This window comes from Chrysemys picta, chromosome 2 (genome assembly GCF_011386835.1).
Source record: "Chrysemys picta bellii isolate R12L10 chromosome 2, ASM1138683v2, whole genome shotgun sequence".
Lineage (NCBI taxonomy): Eukaryota > Metazoa > Chordata > Testudines > Emydidae > Chrysemys > Chrysemys picta.
The window spans coordinates 112,770,396-112,795,102 of NC_088792.1; the positions used below are offsets into that span (position 1 = coordinate 112,770,396).

The 24,707-nt window shown below is 39.4% G+C and overlaps 1 protein-coding gene across 4 annotated transcripts in view; it reads right to left on the minus strand.

Annotated features, from left to right (window-relative positions):
* Positions 1–24,707, minus strand: part of GALNT1 (polypeptide N-acetylgalactosaminyltransferase 1) — a 200,325-nt gene that overhangs the window by 118,784 nt on the left and 56,834 nt on the right. For all 4 annotated transcript variants that reach the window (XM_042842221.2, XM_008169368.4, XM_008169367.4 and 1 more), the window contains one exon: positions 7,126–7,355. In XM_042842221.2, coding sequence (XP_042698155.1) covers positions 7,126–7,264 — 139 coding nt within the window. In that variant the 5' untranslated portion in view covers positions 7,265–7,355. The remainder of the gene's footprint in view (positions 1–7,125; positions 7,356–24,707) is intronic.

Sequence of the window (24,707 nt, forward strand, 5' to 3'; positions counted from 1 at the left end):
TCTTTGTCACATGAAATTCGTTCAAGTTTGGCCGAGATGTACTGTTAAAAATTGCCTGTTGACCAATCTGCCTGGTTCAATGGAATTTACATGTTCCTGGAGAACGCTGATTCCACCAAATCACCATTTTTCAACAGAGAACTGTTCCACTGGAAAATTTTCAATAACCTAATTATAATCAGTCTAATTCTGTTATGTATCACAGGACCACTTGCCTCATTTGGTGCACAGTATGGACAGTGCAACCCAAATTCTGCGCTCTCAATTTTTCAAGTGCTTCACTTTACAACCTAAAAACAACAATTAAAAGAACATTCTAGAGACAAGATGGGTGACATAATATCTTTTATTGGACCAACTTCTGTTGGTGAAAGACAAACTTGCAAGCTCCTCTTGAAAGTCTCTCTCTTTCACCAACAGAAGTTGGTCTAATAGAAGATATTACCCCACCCATCCTGTCTCTCTAATATCCCAGGACCAACATGGCTACAACACTGCTGCAAACAAAAGAACATTATGTATTTCAGAAAATATCTCCCATGAATTGGTTTGATATTCAATTAGTCATAAAGGAGACCTTCTGAATATTATAGCTATACAGAGACATTATAATACTGTTTAAAACAGTGTCTAGTCAGCTTGCTAACTGGTTTCACTCTCAGATTTCAAACCAGTACTATTAATAGAATGCTAAATTAATATATTTTACAGCAAAGCCAATTACTAAGTGTAATATCAAATATTTAATTGAAAACACAGTCTTTCCATTCATATTATACGGCCATTTAGGACCAACAGAAAAAAGTTATATGACGTAATATTGTGTAACTAACTTTGCACTTTTCCTACATTATATTTATCTTAAAGTGCAAATTATCTGTTCTGTTAAAAAATGAAGTTTCTACACATGCAGAGAACTGCGTTCAATTTGAAACTTGACTTCAGTGACAGTTGGTGGGAAATTAAAATACAGTTTCTGCATCTCATCACCATTGTCCCAAAAATAAGACAGCTAGCTGCCTTTAACAGAAAGAACAAAAGTCTCAAGGGACATGCATAAAATCTTAAGAGTTTCAAATTACCATTCACTAGTTCTTATTTAAACATTCTTTGACTGCTGCTCCCAAGCAACTTTTATAAACAAAACATGCAAAAAAACCTCTGAAAATGGAAATCATCTACTAAAACACAACTGCTTTTTCAATCAAAAACCTTTGAGTCTTCCTTTTTTGCCTGTTCTCTTTCCCCATCCCAGTTCAGTTCATCCTCCATCTCCTGCAACTTGTGGTACTACATATATGCAAAGCATTTCCCCAGTAACATCAATAGGAGCAGCAGTAGAGCAGAGAAAAAGCCTCCTCCCATTGCAGAGATGAGGGTTTAATACATGTTCCCCTCTCCTCCCAAAAAAGTTTCAGTGCCAGTCAGGGAACAGAATTTTTCAAGGAATTTCACATTTAATTTGTCCTCTGCACATCATTTTTTTTATAGATACAGTAATTATACTTAAATTAGTCACATTAAAAGCTCCAAACACAGATTCTGGCCTTAAAATCAGAAGAGCCTCAATACAATTTATTTTTATCTTCACAACACCCTTATGAGGTAAAATATCACTATTTTACAACTGGAAATTAAGGCATAATGATTAAGACCAAAGTTGTCAAAGTAACTACAGTAAAATCTGTGTTATCTGGCACTTTACCAATCAGAAAGCTCTATAAACCAGCATTTTGGGAGGGAGATGTGGGGCATTGGCTCTGGAAGGGAGAGAGAGAGAGTTTGGGACGGGGCTCAGAGCAGGGGGTTAGGGCATGGGAGGAGTTTTGAGGTCCCAGATCCACATGGTGCTCAACTCGGGCGGCTCCCTGCAAGTGGCCACATGTCCCTGCTGCTCCTAGGTAGAGGTGTGGCCAGGCAGCTCTGTGCGCTGACTCCATCCGCAGGCGCCGCCCCCGCAGCTCCCACTGGCCGTGGTCAATGGTCCTAGGCGAAGGAACCACCACGGGGGATCATGCTGGCTCCGCAGCTCCCATTGGCAGGGGACTGCGGCCATGGGAGCTTTGAAGGAGGCGCCTGCAGGCAGAGGCAGCATGCAGAGCCACCTGGTCATGCCTCAGCCGAGGAGCAGCAGGGACATGTCGCCGCTTGCAGGGAGCTGCCTGAGGTGAGCACCGTCAGAATCCGCCACCTTGCATTCCCTCCCATGCCCCAACCCCCAGCCCTGAGCTCCCTCCCACACCCAAATTCCCACCCTCCCTCTTAGTTAACTGGAATTTTTGACTTATTGGCACCCCCCATTTCCTCAACATGCTGGATACCAAAGTTTTTACTGTACTAATTTTGAGTGCCCCCCTTGAGATGCTTAGGACCTGATTTTCCCAAGTACTTCCAGTTTATACATTCTAAGCACAGCTGCCATTGACTTCAATTGTGATTGAGTGCGCTCAGCACTTCTGTATATCAAATCCCATGCGTCTCAAATTGGGCACCCCAAAATGAGCCACACAGTTAGTGGCCACCTCCTAAAAATTTGGTTTAAGGGACTTTTCCAGTTGCACATTGGAAGTTTACAGAAACCCAGTTCTCTGGGGTGGCATTCAACTGCTTAACCATGAGATTAACCTTTCTCTTCCTGCAGTTTCCTGCCTCATTCACTACTCAACTTCCAAGTTAACAAACAAAACCAAATCTCCACTACACAATACTGTTTGGGCGCTGTCTATCCTAGGCACTGAATGAGTCAGAAGCCCCTTTAGAAAAAATAAATAGGTGATCATGTAAAGACTGAATGGTAGTGCATACATTCCACGGTGCTGATTTACAGTTCCATGGACCACCTTAATTTTGATATTTCTTTAAGTCTTTGGTGCTTGACTTTGCAACTTATCTTTTAATGGAGTCTTTTTCTGTGTAATTACCTAGGGTTTTTAAAAAAAACAAGTGAAGAAAATTGAAATTCTGTCACATGTAATATAACCATATTCAATCCAACCCATCCTCCCAATATTGGTTACCTTTAGGGTTGGCAAGTTTAAATCCATAGCATAGACTTCTATCACTAAGCTAATGGAGTAGCTGACAGAAGCCACTGGAAGGGGATGAGATACTTCACTGGTCGATTTCACAGCTACTTGCTAGACAACAGGGAAATGTGGGGATTTAATAATCCTGGGTTCTATTCCAGGTTCTCAAGATGCTTTAAATTAGAAGGCCTTCTGCCCACATCTCCCCATGCCCATCCCAGTCTATTCCTGCCCCATATAACCAATCCTTCTCCCTCTGCTCCTGTCCCTTCTTAGTGTACTGCCTTCCCAGCTCCTCACTCCTTGCATTTAAATGCAGGCTGTTTTCTCCTTCTACTCTATGCTGCTGGACATCAGCAGAGAAGCAGTCAACAAAGTCTCCCTACTCCCAGCAGCCTCAAACAGCCAGAAGAAACAACTGTAAGAAGAGTCCTGCTGCACTTAGAAGTAGTATACTAAGCCCTGATGGAATATTCATGCTATTTTGCTGTCAAAACCTTTATGTATGTATCTATGTCAATTTTCAAGGGCATATAGCTGTCAAATAGAGGTGGATTTTCACAGGGAACTCTATAGGCACCTCTCTGACATACACCCATTTAATGGAGATGTTCTAGTCCCTCCATGCTTTAGAGAAGGGACTTGAAATATTGCGGGGTACAAGAAGTTTCTAACATTTACAAAAAAAATTTCCCCCAATGTCGTTCTTGGTAATGGCTGAATCATTTTTTGACACATTTCAAAAATTTCAGCCTGCGTGGTTAGTTTGGCAGGGTAGATAAGAAAAATGATTTTTTTTATTTAAATCGGATTTTTTTGATTGTTATTTAAATTACAAGAAGTTTTCCTTTTAAAATGTAAACCTGTTAAAAATGAAAACTGAATTTAAAACAAAATATGTTAAAGTCTAAACTTACTACATCATCTTAAAACACTTAAAGAATAACATGCTGAATCCATGATCCTCCGTAAAAAAAAACTGAGTTAAGACTTAAACATTGTTTTTTCTATATAAAGAATGAATCTGGGGGAAAACATCAGATTTATGAGGTTAAGCCTTATAACTATGGTACAATAGGCCAGCCTAACTAATTTAGGAGACTTATTTTCAAGAGACTAAGGCAAGTAGGAACTTAAGCTGCAGTCACTTTCACTTAGATGTATTTGAAAAGTTTCCCAGACTTGCCTGCGATAATCAGTTTAAATTTACTGACTACATTTAATTTCTCTGTTTAATAAATCATTTAGTTGTACGTGTGAAACATCCTTTGATAAAAGAAGTTTATGTATCTAAAGCATTCACAGTTCCTTTAATAAAAATAAATGTTATAAGCTGTTATGTTTAATTAAATTTAGTTACCATCCTAATGCAGCTTGACAAATCATGAAGAAAAAGTTAATTATCTAGTAAATAATCAATCCATCATTCACCTTTTTCTAAACACACTAAAAATGTACAGTTCAGAAGAATCTGAAAGCTATACAACTGCTTAAATAAATAAATTATATCTATAGAGAGAGTGGCCTGTCGATTAATCAGTTAACTCACACGATTAACCCAAAAAATTAATTGCAATTAAAAAAATTAATCATGATTAATCCGACTGTTAAACAGAATACCAATTGAAATTTATTAAATATTTTTGGATATTTTTCTACATTTTCAAGTACATTGATTTCACTTACAACACAGAATACAAAGTGTACAGTGCTCACTTTTTATATTTTTATTACAAATATTTGCACCATAAAAATGATAAACAAAAGAAATAGTATTTTTCAGTTCACCTCAGAATACTGTAATGCAATCTCTTTGTGGTTAAAGTGCAACCTACAAATGTAGATTTTCTTTTTTGTTACATAACTGCACTCAAAAACAAAACAAGGTAAAACTTTAGAGCCTACAAATCCACTCAGTCTTACTTCTCGTTCAGCTAATCACTAAGACAAACAAGTTTGTTTACATTCACAGGAGATCATGCTGCCAGCTTCTTATTTACAATATCACCTGAAAGTGAGAACAGGCATATGGCACCTTTGTAGCAGGCAAGGTATTTACATGCCAAATATGCTAAACATTCATCTGCCCTTTCATACTTCGACCACCACTCCAGAGGACATGCTTCCATGCTTGTTAAAAAAAGAATGCGTTAATTAAATTTGTGACTGAACTCCTGTGGGGAGAATTCTATGTCTCCTCCTCTGTGTTCTACCCACATTCTGACATATATTTTATGTTATAGCAGTCTCGGATGATTACCCAGATGTTGTTCGTTTTAAGAACACTTTCACAGCACATTTGACAAAATGCAAAGAAGGTACCAATGAGAGATTTCTAAAGATAGCTACAGGACTTGACCCAAGATTTAAGAATCTGAAGTACCTTTCAAAATCTGAGAGGGACGGGGTGTGGAGCATGCCTTCAGAGGTCTTAAAAGAGCAAAACTCCGATGTGGAGACTACAGAACCCGAACCACCAAAAAAGAAAATCAACCTTCTGCTGGTGGCATCTGATTCAGATGATAAAGGTGAACATGTGTCCATCTGCACTACTTTGGATTGTTATTGAGCAGAACCCTTCATTAGCATTGAGGCATGTCCTTTGGAATGGTGCTTGAAGCATGAAGGGACATAGGAATCTTTAACACATCTGGCATGTAAATATCTTGCGATGCCTGTTCTCACTTTCAAGTGACATTGTAAACAAGAAGTGGGCAGCATTATCTCCTATAAATGTAAACAAACTTGTTTGTCTAGGTGTCTGACTGAAGAAGAAGTAGGACTAAGTAGATTGTAGGCTCTAAAGTTATTTTTGAATGCCGGTTTTTTGTACATCATTCTACATTTATAAATTCAACTTTCATGATAAAGAGATTGTATGAGGTGAATTGAAAATACTATTTCTTTTGTTTTTTTGTAGCACAAATATTTGTAATCAAAAATAAATATAAAGTGAGCGCTGTACACTGTTTTCTGAGTTGTAATTGAAATCAATATATTTGAAAAATGTAGAAAACATCCAAAAATATTTAAATAAATGTTATTTTATTACTAACAGTGTGATTAATATTTTTAATCGCTTGACAGCCCATATCTATATCTTTATCTATAGTTATAAGGTACCATCCTAGGTAGCAAACAGCTGTACCTAATCCAGAGTAGAGGCTCTTTTTAGTTGTAAATCAACATGTTTTAATGGTAATATCAACCAATGAGAATGCACCTTTTAGATAAGAATGGAATTACAAACAGAAAAACTGATTAAAACCAATTATTTAAAGTGAGGCTTTCTACTAGGTGATTTAAATCAATCCATCCTGAAGTCTGACAGAGTTATAATGGAAAGTGGAAGGCAATCTTAACAATAGCCATTGCCAGCTCTATCTGTATTTTACAGCTTTACTTGATTTGTTTTATACATCTGCAAAGAAAAATGGACATACTGTATTAAACCCAGACAAGCTCCATACTTTATACTATAGTAGCAACAGTTTTATGCAGCTTAAAATATTCTTTCTAAAAGCACTGAGTTCCATTGGGTGGCATATGGAAACTATGCTGGAAAGCAAAGGAGGACAGGAATAACAGCTTTCTTGAATAACTTTGCTACAGAATAAAATAGTTCCTGTTTCAAAAATAAGCACTTATTCAACATCTCAACACTGGAGGGTTTACTGTACTAATTTTAATAAATGCCCTTTTGTTCCAACATTTATTTCGTAATGAGATCACTGTCCTTCAAAATTACTACATTTGGCCAAATACAGCTCTTAGTTACACTGCTTTATGCTATTGATGTCAATGGAGTTACTGCAGATGTACATTACGGTAGGGAAGGATTTGGATTATTTCCTTAACTCTGTTTTACCTTCCTATACTAACATCATTTTAAATGAAATCTGCCTTCAGAATGCCTCGGGTATTAGACAGCCTACACAACACCTCCAGGATTTTTATTCTATTTTTTTTTTTAAAGACTCTGAAAATACTTGTGATACATACAAGATGAAGCCGTACTCATCCTGTTGGGAATTATCAAAGGGCAAGTTTTCACTGATACTTATTTAAACAAAGTTGTAATTTATGAACATCTACTCACCGTCTCCAGCAGGTAGGCCTCGCTCTTTTTTCTCATCACATTTGTTGCATTCACTGAAGTACAGCAATAGAAACATATCCAAAAGGACCCAAACCAGTGAGGTGGCAAGGACCACCTTGCAATATGCAAATTTTCTCATGGCACTTTAAGTCAAATACAAAAATAAAAAAGTATAAATAAAAATATCAACAAGATTGCTTTAATCCAGTTTCCGAGACCATGTTCTGTATCTGAAAAGAAAACAAAGAACAGACATTACAAAAAAATCCAAAATGAGAAGTAACATTTAAAGAGGCAATTTTACTTACATTTTAGGATAACAAATTTGAAATGCAAATTAGTTATCACAATGGTCCACATGCAAAAGTTAAGAAAAGCTCTAGGCACTCTACAAGTGAAGAGAGTAGACACAACTGAGGCAGCTAAGTCAGTTGATGTGTTAACACTCATGCCTCCAAAATGCCAATGCCAATAGCCAAAATGCCAAGTTGTATACTCAATGCAGAAGAAAATATGAAACTATATTCAAATTAAAATCCACTCTTTGGATTTGGACTTAATATATTGTTTACCCTTTGGAAATTTAGGTTAGCCAGCATAATGAAAGGTCTGATCACAACAAACAGTCTTTTCTAATTTTCCTTGGACTGAAATACATTTGGCTAGAGGGGAATTATTAACAGTACACAGAGAATACTAGATTAAATACTAGAATTAGCTTGGTGATAAACAAGAAAATGAAGATCACCTTTGCTCCAGTCTTTACTGGTAAGGTTTTGAAAATGCCAGTATTTATGTCTAAGACTGCTGTAGTATGGCAAGCAACAGTTTTATTTAATTTGTAACGTGGTTGAGAAATAAACAAGTTTGTTCCACTTTGCTGTTTCTGAAACAGACTTCAATTTTTAGGAAACTGTTTGCTATAGGAATTTGGCCCAATTTTGGATTTCATTTCCAAAGTTTCAAAGTGACTATAGCTTACTATTCTACATATAGTAACTAAACATCACATACCACCCAGATGTAAAAGGCAGGATTTTCATATTATAATTTGATATTTAGAATCATAGAAATGCAGGACTGGAAGGGACCTCAAGAAGTCATCTTGTCCAGCCCATATTGAAGCAGGATTGCATATGCCTAGACCATCCCTGACAGATTCTCATAGACTCATAGACTTTAAGGTCAGAAGGGACCATTATGATCATCTGGTCTGACCTCCCGCATGATGCAGGCCACAAAGCCGTCCCTACCCTTTCCCTTGACTCTGCTGTTGAAGTCCCCAAATCCTGTGTCTTAGAGACTTCAATTAGCAGAGAATCCTCCTGCTAGCGACCCCTGCACCATGCTGCGGAGGAAGGCGAAAAACCTCCAGGGCCTCTGCCAATCTACCCTGGAGGAAAATTCCTTCCCGACCCCAAATATGGCGATCAGTAAAACCCCGAGCACGTAGGCATGATTCTCCAGCCTGACCCTCATTAGCCATTATACTATTTACCTGCCATGGCACGCTGTTCCTTTGACTAAAATCATGTTATCCCATTAAACCATTCCCTCCATAAACTTATCTAGCTTAATCTTAAAACCAGACAGGTCCTCCGCCCCCACTGTTTCCCTCGGAAGGCTGTTCCAATATTTCACCCCTCTGACGGTCAGAAACTTTCATCTAATTTCAAGCCTAAACTTCCCCACGGCCAGTTTATATCCATTCGTTCTCGTGTCCACATTAGTACTGAGCTGGAATAATTCCTCTCCCTCCCTGGTATTTATCCCTCTGATATATTTAAAGAGAGCAATCATATCCCCACCCTCAGCCTTCGTTTGTCCAGGCTAAACAACCCGAGCTCCTCTAGTCTCCTTTCATACGACAGGTTTTCCATTCCTCTGATCATCCTAGTGGCCCTTCTCTGTACCTGTTCCAGTTTGAGTTCATCTTTTTTAAACATGGGAGACCAGAACTGCACACAGTACTCCAAATGAGGTCTCACCAGCGCCTTGTACAACGGAAGCAGCACCTCCTTATCCCTACTAGATATTCCTCGCCTAATGCATCCCAAGACCGCATTGGCTTTTTTCATCGCCACGTCACATTGTCGACTCATAGTCATGCTGCGGTCTACAAGGACCCCGAGGTCTTTCTCCTCCTCCGTTACTTCTAACTGATGCGTCCCCAGCTTGTAACTAAAATTGTTGTTAGTCATTCCTAAATGCATCACCTTACACTTTTCACTATTAAATTTCATCCTATTTCTGATACTCCAATTCACAAGGTCATTCAAGTCTCCCTGCAGAATATCCCTATCCTCCTCCGAATTGGCAATACCTCCCAGCTTTGTGTCATATGCAAACTTTATCAGCCCACTCCTACAATCGGTTCCGAGGTCAGTAATAAATAGATTAAATAAAATGGGTCCCAAAACCGAACCTTGAGGAACTCCACTGGTGACCTCCCTCCAACCTGACAGTTCACCCTTCAATACGACCCGCTGCAGTCTCCCCATTAACCAGTTCCTTATCCACCTCTGGATTTTCATATCGATCCCCATCTTTTCCAGTTTAACCAGTAATTCCTCGTGCGGTACAGTATCAAACGCTTTATTGAAATCAAGGTATATTAGGTCCACCGCATTTCCCTTATCTAATAAAGCCGTTACTTTCTCGAAGAAGGAGATCAGATTGGTTTGGCACGATCTGCCTTTGGTAAAACCATGTTGTAATTTGTCGCAATTGCCATTGACCTCAAGGCCCTCAACTACTTTCTCCTTCAGAATTTTCTCCAGGCCCTTGCACACTACAGATGTTAAACTAACAGGCCTGTAGTTACCTGGGTCACTTTTTTTCCCTCTCTTGAAAATAGGAACCACATTAGCTATTCTCCAGTCTAATGGAACAACCCCCGAGTTTACAGATTCATTAAAAATTATCGCTAAGGGGCCTGCTATTTCTCGCGCCAATTCCTTCAATATTCTCGGATGAAGATCATCCGGTCCGCCCGACTTAGTCCCATTAAGGTGTTCAAGTTTGGTTTCTACCTCGGATACGGTAATCCCCCCTCCTGTATCCCCCTCTGTCACGCTGCTAATATTCCGAATCCCTTCATTGGCCTCATTGAACACCGATGCAAAATATTCGTTTAGATATTGTGCCATGCCTAGATTATCCTTAATCTCCTCTCCAGCTATAGTCTTCAGCGGTCCCACTTCTTTCTTTGCTTTCTTCCTATTTATATGGCTGTAAAATCTCTTACTATTGCTTTTAATTCCCCTTGCAAGGTCCAACTCTACACGGCTTTTGGCCTTTCTCACTCTATCCCTACATGCTCTGACCTCACTAAGGTAAGTTTCCTTACTGATCCCTCCCCTCTTCCACTCTTTGTAGGCTTTCTGTTTTTTCCTAATCGCCCCTTTGATACGGTCGCTCATCCAGCTCGGTTTAAATCTCTTGCTTACTAACCTTTTTCCCTTTTTTGGGATACAGGCCTCCGACAGCTCATGCAGCTGTTTGTCTATAACCTGTTCTTAAAACCCTCAAATGATGGGGATTCCACAACCTCCATGGCTTAAATATGCTTATAGTCGGAAAGTTTTGCCTAATAACTAACCTAAGTCTCACTTAATGTAAATTAAGTCCATTACTACTTCTACTTTCAGTGGACATGATGAGGACTTCTCTCTCCTATTAGCCTTCTCTTCTCTACATTAAACATGCTGAATTCTTTCAACCTTTTCTCATAGTTCATGGTTTCTAAGCTTGTTATTCTTGATCACCTCTGGATTCTCTCCAATAATACAATAGCAAATTTCATGTGTTGCCTTCAATGAAAGTTGGGGTCTTAGCACTTTATATGTCTTTATACCACAATATTCTCCATCACTCCCTGGAACAAGTTTTCTCCATGATCCAAAAAAGATCCGAAGTCTACCATCAGCATATTACACAGTGTTAACCTAGAACTGAAAGAGTACTGAACACATTTGATATGCTGCATTCAATTATTAATTTTCTTTTTAAAAATATCAAATTGATTTAGTCTTAGCTGTTTGTTTTGTAATAGGGTGCTGCAAATCAAAAATATGTTCCAACTTTGACAAGCTTTTCATGCCTAGAGAGTGAAGAATGTGTGTATTAAAAAACTCAATATAAAATAGAAATTAAAGCAAGAAAATGCTTATGGTTAATAGCTTGCCGGTGAATGTTTGACAAAGATCAAGCTAAAAGGGGGCAAGTATACCAAGGTATAAAAAAAAATGGAAAAGGATTTTCAGAACTGTCTTATACTTCAGACTCCCTTCTACCTGAGAAAGAAGTGTCTTCACAAAAAATGTCACCATGGCTAGGTCATTGGTGAGCTGAGCTCGCTGCCTATTATGTTTACCAATAGTCTCTCTCAGTTGCCTGGAATTCCCTGTTGGTTTGTCTGTTCTCTCATCTTATAACTTTGATCATAAGCTTTTAGATGCAGGGACCATCTTTTTGTTCTTTTTGTACAGTGCTTAGAATAATGGTCTCCTAGGTGCTACACTATTACTGAAATATCCTCAAAGCACCTAATGTACCTTTGGGCATTGTTAATTAACAACTCAGCTATATCAAGTTAAAAAAAAAGACACTTTGATGCTAAGTGTACCAAAGTAAATATTGGTTACAATAAAAGTTATCAAGTGCAGTGAAGGATCCAGCAACAGGAGTAATCTGGTAGACTAATAAACTGTCATTTAAAATAAGAGTCCTTCTAACTTATACGTTTAGATTGAACCCTAATCATTGAATCCAGTTTGATCAATTTGATTACTGGGCAAATATTTACCCACTTTTCAACAAATTAAAGTTTTTGAAATGAACCCTTTAAATTCTATTATGCTCCACTTAATTCAAATTAAGAATAAATTCCACAGACACCACTGTAAATTGCCATACTGCAGACTTTTATACAATTGTCAAAAAATATTTAAACACAAAAACAAGCTTTGGCTTCCCTAATTAAATTATTTTCAAAAACAAGAACACAAATAATGCAAACTGGCTTCTGTCAATTACTTCCAGCAACATGCTACAGGGTTTATGCTGGGTAACAAAACTGTACAGAACTTTGGCTAAGTGCTCCTTGTCTATCATCATATTAATATATGTTAAGATTTTACTAGGAAACTCTTCAACCACATGCAGTTTCCTTCCTGGGCAACTTCCTCTGCTTCCTGCTCCGGAAGAAGTCTCTTCACCATATGCACTGTTGCTATATATGCAATCTCTTCCTGAATCATCTTTCAAGGGGGATGAATTAGCAATTACAACCAGTTAGAAACAGAAAACCACAGAAATAAAGAGAGCTCAAACATAAACCTCAGTTTTCTTTAGAGAACTTATTATGGAACACTGTCTTTCTTCCACATTATTGGCCAAATTCTATACCATGGAAAGGTGGAGCAACTCAGTTCTCTTCTAGAAAAAGGTATTAAGTTTTTAGAGTTATGAGTAACGCTTATGTCATACCGTCTCACCCTCAGCTTCCACGACTTTTGCAACATCCAAAGCAGTCTTGCAGGTTTTTTAATCCTGCATTTTTTTAATTAATTATATTTCTAGCCCGTATGATTGCAAAGATATTTCCTACGTGAACCAGGCATTAACCAATTCAGCGCTGTTGTCCTAAGACTGACCAGATCAAACCTGTTCCAGGAACACTTTGCAACTCCAGAAGGCATAAATACAGATCTATCAAAGTATCTGTCCTGACAGACTCAAATTTTACATTTAAATTAAATCACTCAGGTAATGAGATCTTCATAGCTTTATGTTTGTAGTCACTACTCCGGGGACAATTAGCATCTTGCTAGCACTCCCAACCTTCGACTGCTTCTCCTACCCCATCCGTAAACTGCATCATGAATTTCACATATGTTAAGAACATAAGAATGGCCACATTGGGTCAGACCAATGGTCCATCTAGCCCAGTATCGTATCTTCCAACAGAAGCTTCAGAGGGAATGAACAGAACAGGGCAATTATCAAGTGATCCATTCCCTGTTGTTCAGTTCCAGCTTCTGGCAGTCAGAGGTTTTGAGACACCCACAGCATGAGGTTGCGCCCTGACCATCTTGGCTAATAGCCATTGGTGGACCTATTCTCCATAAGAATGGCCATACTGGGTCAGACCAAAGGTCCATCTAACCCAGTATCCTGTCTTTCAACTGTGGCCAATGCCAGATGCCCCAGAGGGAATGAACGGAACAGGTAATCATCAAATGATCCATCCCCTGTCGCCCATTCCCAGCTTCCGGCAAACAGAGGCTAGGGACACCATCCCTGCCCAGCCTGGCTAATAGTCATTAATGGACCTATCCTCCAGGAACTTATCTAGTTATTTTATTAACCCTATTATAATCATGGTCTTCTCAACATCCTCTGGCAAAGAGGTTGACTGTGCATTGTGTGAAAAAAAATACTTCCTTTTGTTTTAAACCTACTGCTTATTAATTTCATTTGGTGACCCCTAGTTCTTATGTTATGAGAAGGAATAAATAACACTTCCTTATTTACTTTCTCCACACCAGTCACGATTTATCCAATTCTTTTTTGAACCCACTTATATTTTTGCCTTCAAAACATCCCCTGGCAATGAGTTGCACAGGTTGACAGTGTGCTGTGTGTAGAAATACTTCCTTATGTTTGTTTTAAATCAGCTGCCTATACCCCTGGTATTTGTGTTATGTGAAAGAGTGAATATGTAAGTGTTATTTACCCCTTCTCCACACCATCCATGATTACTATATTGCCCTTTAGTCGTCTCTTTTCTAAACTGAATAGTCCCAGTCTGCCATTTTGTCACTTAGTCTTGCGAGAACCCTTTGTAACTTCACAATCTGCTTTGGCCTGAACTATTTCGCAGAACTTTGTATCTGCAAGGTTTGCCACCTCAATGTTTACCCCTTTTTTCAGATCATTTATGAACACGTTCAACAGAACTACCCCCAGTACAGAGACTTGGGGAACACGGCTATTTACCTCTCTCCACTGACATTTATTCATACTCTGTTTCCTATCTTTTAACGAGTTATTGACGCAAAAGAGGACCCTCCCTATTATCTCATGACTGCTTAATGGGCTTAAAAACCTTTGGTGTAGGATCTTGTCAAAAGCTTTCTGAAAGTCCAAGTGCACTGTATACACTGGATCACCGATGTCCACATACTTGTCAAATTCTAATAGATTAGTGAGTCATGAATTCCCTTTACTAAAGCCATGCTGAGTCTTCCCCAGCATATCATGTTCAGCTATTTATCTGATAATTCTTTTCTTCCAGGCAAATTGGTTGGTACGGAAGTTGCCTGTAACTGCCATCACCACCTCTGGAGCTTTTTTTTTTTTAAAATCAGACTTACTTTAGCTATCCTCCAGCCATCTGGTACAGGGTGATTAAAGTGACAAATACATAACACAATTAGTACTTCTGCAATTTCATATTTGAGGACCTTCAGAACTCTCATGGGGAATATCATTTGATCCTGGTGACTTGGCACTGTTTTATTTATCAATTTGTTCAAAACCACCTCTATTCACACCTCAATCTGGGGCAGTTTCTCAGATTTATAACCTAAAAAAGAATGGCTCACGTGTGAAATCTCCTTCACATCCTCTGCAGTGAAGACCTGTGCAAAGAATTCAGTTAGCTTCTTCACAACAGCCTTGTCTTCCTGGGATGCTCCTTTAACACCTCAATCACACAGCGACCCACTGATTGTGTGGCAGACTTCGTGCTTCTGTTGTACTTCAAAAAATTTTGCTGTTAGTTTTGGAGTCTTTGACTAGCAGTTCTTCACATTCTTTTTTGGCCTACCTCATTATACTTTTACATTTGACTTACTGGAGTTTTATTCTGCTTTCTATTTTCTTCAGTGGGATCTGACTTCAATTTTTAAAGGATGCCCTTTTACCTCTAACCACATCTTGTACTCTTGTAAGCCATGGTGGCCTTTTTGGTCCCCTTTTTTAAAAATTTAGGGTAGACATTTATATAGAGATGATATATACACATGAAGATTAAATCCTGTACATCACTTTGAAAGTGTACAATTCCATTTTCAAGAGGATATTAGCATTAGGTTTCTAGCGTTAGTAATTCTAAACTCTTCCAGAAATTAAAATGGCTTGGGTGGGAAGGACACAAGGCAGAAGAAATGAAGTTATGCAATTTTAAAGTCAATATTTCCCCATCTGCAGACAAAATAAATATTTTATTTCCTTAGCAAATCTGAGAATCCAGACAGGTAGGATGTCCCAATGGTTAGGGTGCTTGCCTGGGACTTGGGGGACCCAAATTCAATTTTCTGCTCTACTGCAGACTTCTTCAGTGACTTTCCCAACATTACATAGTCCCTCTGCCTCAGTTCCTTGTGTATGTGTATAAAATACATATTTCCAAAGGGTACCTATATCACCATAGTATCTGGGCACCAAAATAACCTTAGGGTACGTCCAGACTACCCGCTGGATCAGCGGGTAATGATCGATCTATCTGGGATCGATATATTGCGTCTCATCTAGACGCGATATATCAATCCCCGAACGCGCTCCCGTCGACTCTGGAACTCCACCAAGGCAAGCGGCGGTAGCAGAGTCGACGGAGGAGCCGCGGTCATCGATCCCGCGCCGTGAGGATGGGAGGCAAGTCGAAATAAGATATGCAACTTCAGCTACGGGAATAGCATAGCTGAAGTCAACGTATCTTATTTCAACCCCCCCCCCCCCGCCCCCAGTGTAGACCAGCCCTTAGAAATAATGAAGTTCTAAAGAGGGGTGGCAGAATCTCAACCGAGTGCATATGCCTTATAATACAGCATTGTTAGAATATTAAATTTGGAAATACAGTACAATTTTTTTTACACCTTAAGACGTAGTAAGTTCAGAGTCTAGCTCAAAAATCAAGACAAGTCTTAGACCAAGTTTCAATGAAATCCTCAAAACAAGCTTAATTTGAAGAAAATTGGTTCACTTCACAGAATAGCTTGCTCCTCATGGTCACATCTGGTAATTGAAAAAAAAATGTCTACTGGAGACTAGATGTAGCAAAACTAAAGGGGGTTCAGACGCACAACAAAAATGACTATAGACATGGAAAAACTTCCATATGGAGATCCTGAGAAGATTGAGACAACAGTTCAGCTGAGAAGAGAAATGAGGCAACAGATGTATGTAAAATAATAAAAGTGAACTTCAGATGGAGAATGTTGAAAACTAATCTCCAGATATTCTGGCATTAGAAAGATCATTTTTAATTTCTCACACTTCACCTTAAGATGTTCGTGGGCTGGAGGAAGCTGGTAAGTTAAGGAATAGTAAGACCCCATCTATTTGTCAGCTTCATTCTATACGGAAAGATGACTACAATCAGACTAGTCCTAGGCTCATCATGAAAATGCACCCTCCTCCACTTATGAATTGGGTGAACACACTGACAGATTCCTCTGAAAATGATGCTGATTGGAGCTCTGTAAGAGCTTTTTCCTTTATTATTCCTCTGGTCTAGGGCACTGCAGGAGTGATCTGGTAGAAAACCTATGACTGTCACAGGATTGATTGAACAGAAAGAAAACCAGTGCTAATTCAACAGATCTTAGGTCTCTCTTGGAATCTATGTATATTCCTGTGGGACCTCAGACTTCACAGTCTGGTCTTAGACTAAAGCCTTGAGCTATCAAAAGAAGTATGAAGGACCCCAGAGCCCTAGTGTTCCTGGATGAAGGCTGGGGTCTTGGTTTCTCAACCACATCAAAGAGGCTGGCTAAATCAAATAAGGTTTCAAGAAATGAGTTGACATCGGAGCTGCCCTTAGTGAGACAACACCTGGCTGAATCCTAAAATGAGCAATCAGAAAGGAAAACGGCATAGCTCAATAGAAACTGTGTGTTGTAGCTATAGCCCCTACTAGCATGTTTGGGGCAGTCTCTCTAACTGGAGCACTTCTGTGTCTGCTTAATGATCTAGTCTTTGGAATATATAGCCATGCTCAGCAGCGGATGAAGAACAAACTGAGGATCTCTGTAAAACTAGATCTTGACTCAGAAAACTACATCCAATAAGCTCAAAAGGCTTTTTGCAGTACTGCTGCAAAGTGAATAAGGGACTACAGACACATGGAGAAGAGTAGGAAGCCCTCTTTGTTCTTAGTACTGGACTACACTTCAACTGCTGAAAGCACTAAACAACCAAAGGAACATCCAGCTTCCATTAAAAAACACTTTTGTAGGAGGACTTTATCAAAAAGGTCAAATATCAAATGCCTGTCTTTAAGCCACAATCTTGATAGCTCCATAAAAGCTAATTTAGAATGGAAACTGAAAAGGAAAAAATGTATAACCTCACGCATGCTACATTTGAAGGTCAGAAAAATCATATTTTGACGATTTTGTCATGAGCCATTTGGCATTACAGAAAAAGGTCAGCTTTAAATTACTGCTCATACTATACTATTTCATTTCCGCTCCTATTTGTTCCTTCGGTAAATGTATCACAGCAAGTTAAAAGTTACATTCCAGCTTCTCACACCTATATAATTGAGAACAAAAAATAATAATAAATAATAAGTCATCTTCCCTCCATATCACAACCATGCTGTCCTTTTTAATTGGGGACCAACTTCATCTTGGACTACATTAGTAATCTTCAACATACAAGTTTATTTAATTTACAAAGGATTACAATGCTGTTAATGATCTTAAACAGCTATATGCTGTATTTAAGCAGATACAATGCTGATCTGAAGCCAAAATTCCTTTGAGTTCTAACTGAAAACATGTTATGAACTAGCATTAAAGAAAATGGTTTAAAGCAATGCTGTCATCTTAGAATATGTGATCTGGTTTAGGTTTATCATTATAGAAACCACGTAATTTCTGTACTCCTTAAGAAACTTACTAGACCGGGGTGTACAAACTACGGCACACGGGCCGCTTCCAGCCCCGATTCACAATTCCCTTGATGAGCACAGTCTTCCGGCATGCAGAGCCACACCGCACAGGTGCGACTTCACACCACTGTTTCTGGGATTGGAACCCCACCCCTATGTGGCAATCCCCCCGCCCCCCCACGCAGCAGCGCACCCAATTCCCTCCCGGCGGCACAGAATTCACCCAGGAGTAAATTACAAAGTGAGATTCTCTGGCCTGTATTATGCAGGAGGTCAGACTAGATTAACTGTTATTCCTTCTGGCCTTAAACAGCTATGAATCAAATCCAAATCATACCAGGAGTGCTTAATTTAATGCCATCCGATGGATGCTTCTTGGCCTCTATGATATGGAGTTTTTGTCCAGTCCAATTAGTAGTGAGGTAGTGTCCACTAGAGATGTGTAAATCTTTATTAGACTAATGTACAAATACCATCAGTTTGTTTTGATCACATATAAAAACAAAACAAACACAAATAGTTAATATGGCCATACCTCTTGGAGATAAGCCATTTTAACTCAGCTGCTGCCCCAAAACTCCATTCTTGAGCCTATCTAGACCAGCAAATAGATCTGCTGCTGCTAATTGGGCATGGGAGAATTCATTTTTTAAAAATAATTTCAATAGATAATATCAATGTTTATTTCTATGCATTTTTAAGGTTCTCAATTTAAATTTTCACAGTTGTAGGAACTGTTTTAATGTCATTAGAGACTGATCCAAAAAGTTGGAGCTTTATAACCGTTAGGACACAAATTGTCATCACATGTCAAAATATACAAAGTAAATATCACTAAACTATTGAAGTTCTCCAACAGCTTTTTTCTTACTAGGCCTATCTGTAAATTATGACTGCCGACAACATTTTTTTTTTTATTTCTGCGTATTTGGTGAAATTTAATCCTTCCAAGCCTACTCATAAATGTTGGTAACTTGAGGATAAAATTTGCTTCCTGCAGCTCTGCTGAAATAGTTTTGCCAGGTCCATACTATCAGTTAAATTATTTTTAGCACTAGGAACCCATTGCGGGTAAGTTGATAGTAATAGATCTGTTTGATAGCACACACTGGACTTCATGTATCTAAAAAAGGAATTATCAGTTGGCAGATTCAATGGTGCCAAGATGGCAAATTTAAGACCCCAACCCTTATCCTTGGGAAATGTCAGGAAAGGAGGGTTTACTATTAAAGCCCCAATCTCTGACTCTGCAGGCTGAGGTAATCACCACTAGGAAGGTTGTTTTCCTTGATAAATTAGATAAGGAGCAGGTAGCCACTAGTTCAAATGTGGTCGGCTTTTGAGAATCAAATTCAGGTCTCAAGCAGGAGTACTTCCTGCCTAATCAGGGGCATGTGAAAAGGGTCCCTGAAGGAGAACCGTGAAGGGAAATGAGGAGAGAGGGAAGTAAAGTGGATGGTACAGCCCAATTGCGTTACTTCCAGCACCACTTGTCTGAGATGAGGTGCTCCTATTCACATTGAAAGTGGGAGAGTGTTTCCAAATGGGGGAATGAGGGCAAAACACTGACGCTAGTAGGCTAATGAGGGGTGGTAATATGAACCCTGGACTGTCACGTCAAAACTGGCACTTCGATGAGGACTGTTGAGGAGCCACATCAGATGGGTTAGAGCAGGGGCTCTCCACCTTTCCAAACTACAGTACACCTTTCAGAGTCTGATGTGTCTTGCGTACCCCCAAGTTTCACCTCACTTAAAAACTACTTGCTTACAAAATCAGACAAAAATACAAAAAAGTGTCACAGCACACTATTACTGAAAAATTGCGCATCTTCTCATTTTTACCATATAATTGTATTCCAATTGATTTATCTTATAAACAGTGTACTTACATTTCAGTGTATAGTATATAGAGCAGTATAAACATGTTAGTGTGTGTATGAAATTTTAGTTTGTACTGACTTTGCTAGTGCTTTAGATATTTGCCTAGTTTTACAACAGGCTACATAAAGATGAGTTGATGTACCCCCTGGAAGACATCTGAGCTCTCTCAGGCGTACACATACTCCTAGTTGAGAACCACTGGGTTAGTGGATCTCTTTCTCTAGAACCTGTACATCTTCCTGGGGGGTTCCATGGGTCTCTGGAATTCAGATAATGGTATAGGACAGTATCTCTGAGCCATTTGCAATCTGCTGAACTTCCGTTTGTTTGCAGAAGCATAGATCCCTAATGAGCATAATGTGTCCCTGAAATCTTTAAGGATATGCAAGAACTCATCAGTGTTCTCTGCAAACAGCTTCTATCCATCAAATGGGAGATCCTCAACTGCATTTTGAACTTCCCTGAGGAAGCCAAACAATTGCATCCAGGAATCGCTATGCATCACCACTAGCGTAGAGAGATGGAATGGGCCATGGAGTCTGCAACATCAAGCATTGCCTGCAAAGATATTCTTGTCAGCAACTGTCTTTCAGCAAGTGGAATTGTTCTCTTTGATCCTGGGGAAGGTGCTCAAACTACAAAAATTTCTTGTAGTTGGCAAAGTTGTACTTGGCCATCAATGCTTGGTAATTTGCAAAACAAAAACTACAGTAGGCCTTCTTTCCCAGGAGATCCAGAAGCTTTTCGTCTGCCATATAGGTTTTATAACAGTGTTTGTCCTACGTGCATCAACAACCAGAGAATTGGGAGACTGGTGAGAAAAGGAATTCAGAGTCCTTGAAGGGGACATAACAAGTAGGAGTCACTGTAGCTGGGGTTTGCCAGGTTATTCTAGTGCAGGGGCTCTCAAATTTCATTGCACTGCAACCCTCTTCTGACAAGGAAAATTACTACATGACCCCAGGACGGGTGACTGAAGTCCAGCATGGGGGGGCCAAAGCCAAAGCCTGAGCCCCACCACCCATGGCTGAAGCCCTCGGGCTTCTCCTTCGGCCCCAGATGGCTGGGCTTGGGCCCCAGCAAGTCTAATGCCAGCCCTGGCGAACCCGTTAAAATGGGGTCACGACCCACAGTTTGAGAACCACTGATTTAGTTCAACACTTTTTAAAATCAGTGCTTGCAGCTTTTTTTATATTAAACCAAACTGCCAATGGATACAATGCTAATTGCCTAAATTTAAACTGATTTTTATAAAGCTCAATGTTTTGACTGATCCTTTCCAGAAAAAACCCTCAAAACAGAACATCAGCCAAAGTACACGTTGCAGCCTCTGACATTACAGCATTGCTGCAAAGAGGCTATCATTTTTTATAAAAAATCGAGATGTGGATTCGAACAAGGTATGAAACAGTGAAATTTCACTGTAGTTCACTTATACATTTTTAAAATGTGAAACAGGTTAATTAGGACCTAACCATAATCACCTGACCTAATCACTAATAAAATACAGCCCCAGACGTGTTCCTCTATTAAAATCATACTTATGAAGCTACTTTTTAATAATGACCAGATAACAGCAGTCCCTCCCTCTACTGATAAGATTTCACTGTACCCAATTTTTAAATGGAACCAAGCAATGTTACTGTACAAATGTTTTTAAACCTACAAGTATCACACTTCATATCAAGACTAATACATTTATCATACGCCAATCTCTTCCTTTGCTAAATATATTTACTTTTATATCAAACTTGTTCAGACTTGCTAGCGCAATTAACTTCAACAAGTGAATTCACTTAATTGCCTTCATAGTTCCTTAAAACACGCATTAAAAAAAATCTAGTTTTTTTGTAAGAGTCACTCATTTGTTTTATAATTAAATTTTAAAAAGGTAAAAAAAAAATCCTGAATCACAATACCAGATACCCAAATATTTAGCTTACAATCACAGTCAAGCTCACAGCTCATAATACAAATTCAGTGCATTATGAAAAATGAAGTACAATTAGAATACCTCAGACTTTTGTATACCAAAATACAAAGTTGCTCTATCATATTAATTTCCAGACCACAGCAGGTATACAGAGCCCTTACACAATATGACTCACTTCGCAATGACTTTAAAAGCTTATAAATCTAACTCAAAGACAGTACTATAATAATTCAAACGGAAAATAGCATGACGGATAATTGGAGAGATCAGTAACATTCACCGAATTGTAATCCAGAGCTAAAATACAGTTTAACACCATCATATAAAGGACCTGGCTAAGGCTCTATTTTTAACAGTTAGTTGCAAGTTTAACTTGCATTTACTTTGGTATTAAAGAATGAACTGAAAATTCTGTTAAAGTAAAAACGTGTGTGTGTTTGTAACAGCTGAAAGAAAGTCATGGCTTAACAGTCAACTATTTAGCATACGTGGTTTTCAACTGTTTTGACAATAACTTTACATTTGTGTGCCAGGAGAGCTCTAAAACAGAGAAGTTGTTTCCCCTCAGCCTCTTTCCAAGTATTCAAGAAAACTAGAGACGAGTTAGAAGTAGAACCGGCTTAAGTAGAGAAATTCTCAGTCAGCATTTTCCTCCTTCTAAGGTAGGCATTTTCCTCCTTCTAACCCAGTGTATACTCTTGTAGATAAAAAATCAGATTTTAGCACAGGTGTTGAATAAAACTATCAATTAAGATCTTACTCAAAAAGAAGTTCAAATACAGAAAAATTGATGTGCATTAAATTTCAAGTGCCTATACCTGAGAAGATAGTTATGAACTAATAGTCCAGCACAAAAACAGAAAGAGGAAAAGATATGACAAGGTTGAATTAAAATTCTCTTAAGCCATCTGTCAATGACTGTTTACCAGAACTCTTGAGATAAGTCTAAGAGCCACCTCAAACTATGATTAAGGCTGCAAGTTTGTCATGGAGGTCACATAATCCGTGACTTTCCATGACCGCCATGACTTCTGCAGTGGCTAGCCACACCGGCCGCTGCTGGGGCAGTCTCGGGCCACCTCCCTATCCCCCAACCAGCAGCAGCAGGAGTTTGGGTGGGGGACTCAGGGCTGGGACGCAGGAGGGGGTGAGGGCTCTGAGCAGCGCTTAACTTTGCGGGAGGGGGCTCCCCAGAAGCAGCAACATCCCTCAGCTCCTAGGCCAGACAGCTCTGCAAGCTGCCTCTGCCTGCAGGCACCGCTCCCATCGACTGTGGTTCCGGGCCAATGGGAGCTGCAGAGCCAGCGCCCAGGGAGAAAGCAGCACGCAGAGCTGCGTGGCCACGCCTCCGCCTAGGGCTGAGGGATGTTGCCGCTTCCAGGGAGGCACTGAGCCGGGTACGGAGCCTGCCAGCTCTGACAACCCCCGTTCCCTCCCCCGAGCACCTGCGGCGCCCCCCCCCGGCCACCGCCCTCCCCAAGATTTAGTCAGGGATATATAGTACAAGTCATGGACAGGTCATGAATTTTTTGTTTACTGCCCATGACTTTTACTAAAAATACCCATGACTAAAACATGGCCTTACTTATGTGTATTAATATAATTTTCACCCTCAAAGAGCAGATCCTTAGATTCATATGGTCACCAACAGGCATCTGAATCTCCAAAATGGTCTGACTAAAAAAACCTATATTTCAAATTATTACACAAACCACTTGGGGTGTGGCTTTTGAGGTTCCAGAAATTATCTGCTTAATTCATCAGCTTTCTTACCATTCAGCCTCATAACCTTTTAAAGCATGATTTAAAATAAATTTCAAAGTTTCACACTAATACATATACAGATTGAGAAAGTTAGCTTTTCTATCCAATAGAGAGGTACATAGGTTTACTACACTAGAACAGATCATTAACACATTAAATTCCTCACGGCACTCAAAAGAGAGTGTAAAAAAAATCCTAGTAGCTATATTTTTCAAACTTGGGTGACTAAAGTTAAGCACCTAAATCCACATTTAGGTCCCCGAGGGACCCATTTTATTGACCCATATCTCCCACTCATCTGTGTTGAAACTAATTTGGTTACCAAGATGTACAGTTACCCTTGTCAAAGGGAAGAATCAGTACTGAAACTGCAAGATGAGAATTCTTGGACAATGGCAAGATGGAAGTCAGGAATTTTATTTCAGCTGTTATCAGTCACCCATTTTTGGTACCAAGAATGGCGATACCAAAGGCAGGTGGGTAGAGGCCATTGGACCAATGTTGCCAGTCACTGAGAGCCCAATGCCAGGCAACTTTTGAAGCTTGGATATCAAGGTACAGTGACTGATGGAGGTGCCAGTGTGACTTTTCTTGGGCCTTGAGATACCCCTTAATAAAGGCAAGATGAGGGGATCTCTGCCTTTTCTTGCTAGGACCTGGTAATGATGACAGTGACCTGAGATCTGAGCCTCTTAGAGAAACTGTGCTCTTTCCAAGTCTTACTCCCAGAAGCTTTACTGGTGATGAAGGATAATGTCTGAGACATATGTCCCAAAGATCTGAGCTAACCCCAAGATCACTGGAGAACTTTTTGAAAACATTTGCTTAGGCTTTTCAGTTTCAGCCACTCCAGGATCTGAGATAGGACACAAAGACCCTTCTCCAACAGAAAGTGCTGTAGGTGAGCCTCTCAAGTTTGGTGTTCTCTTACAGAATGACCTGCAAATGGTACATTTCCTAGGATATGCCCCTCATACACACATCATTAAGCAGCAGTATTGAACAGCAATACAGCCAGTTTTTAAATCAAGGAAACTTTAGCTTTGCCATAAGGGCTACACCTAGTATAAGAAGTCTCAGAAATGTTAAGAAAAATTAG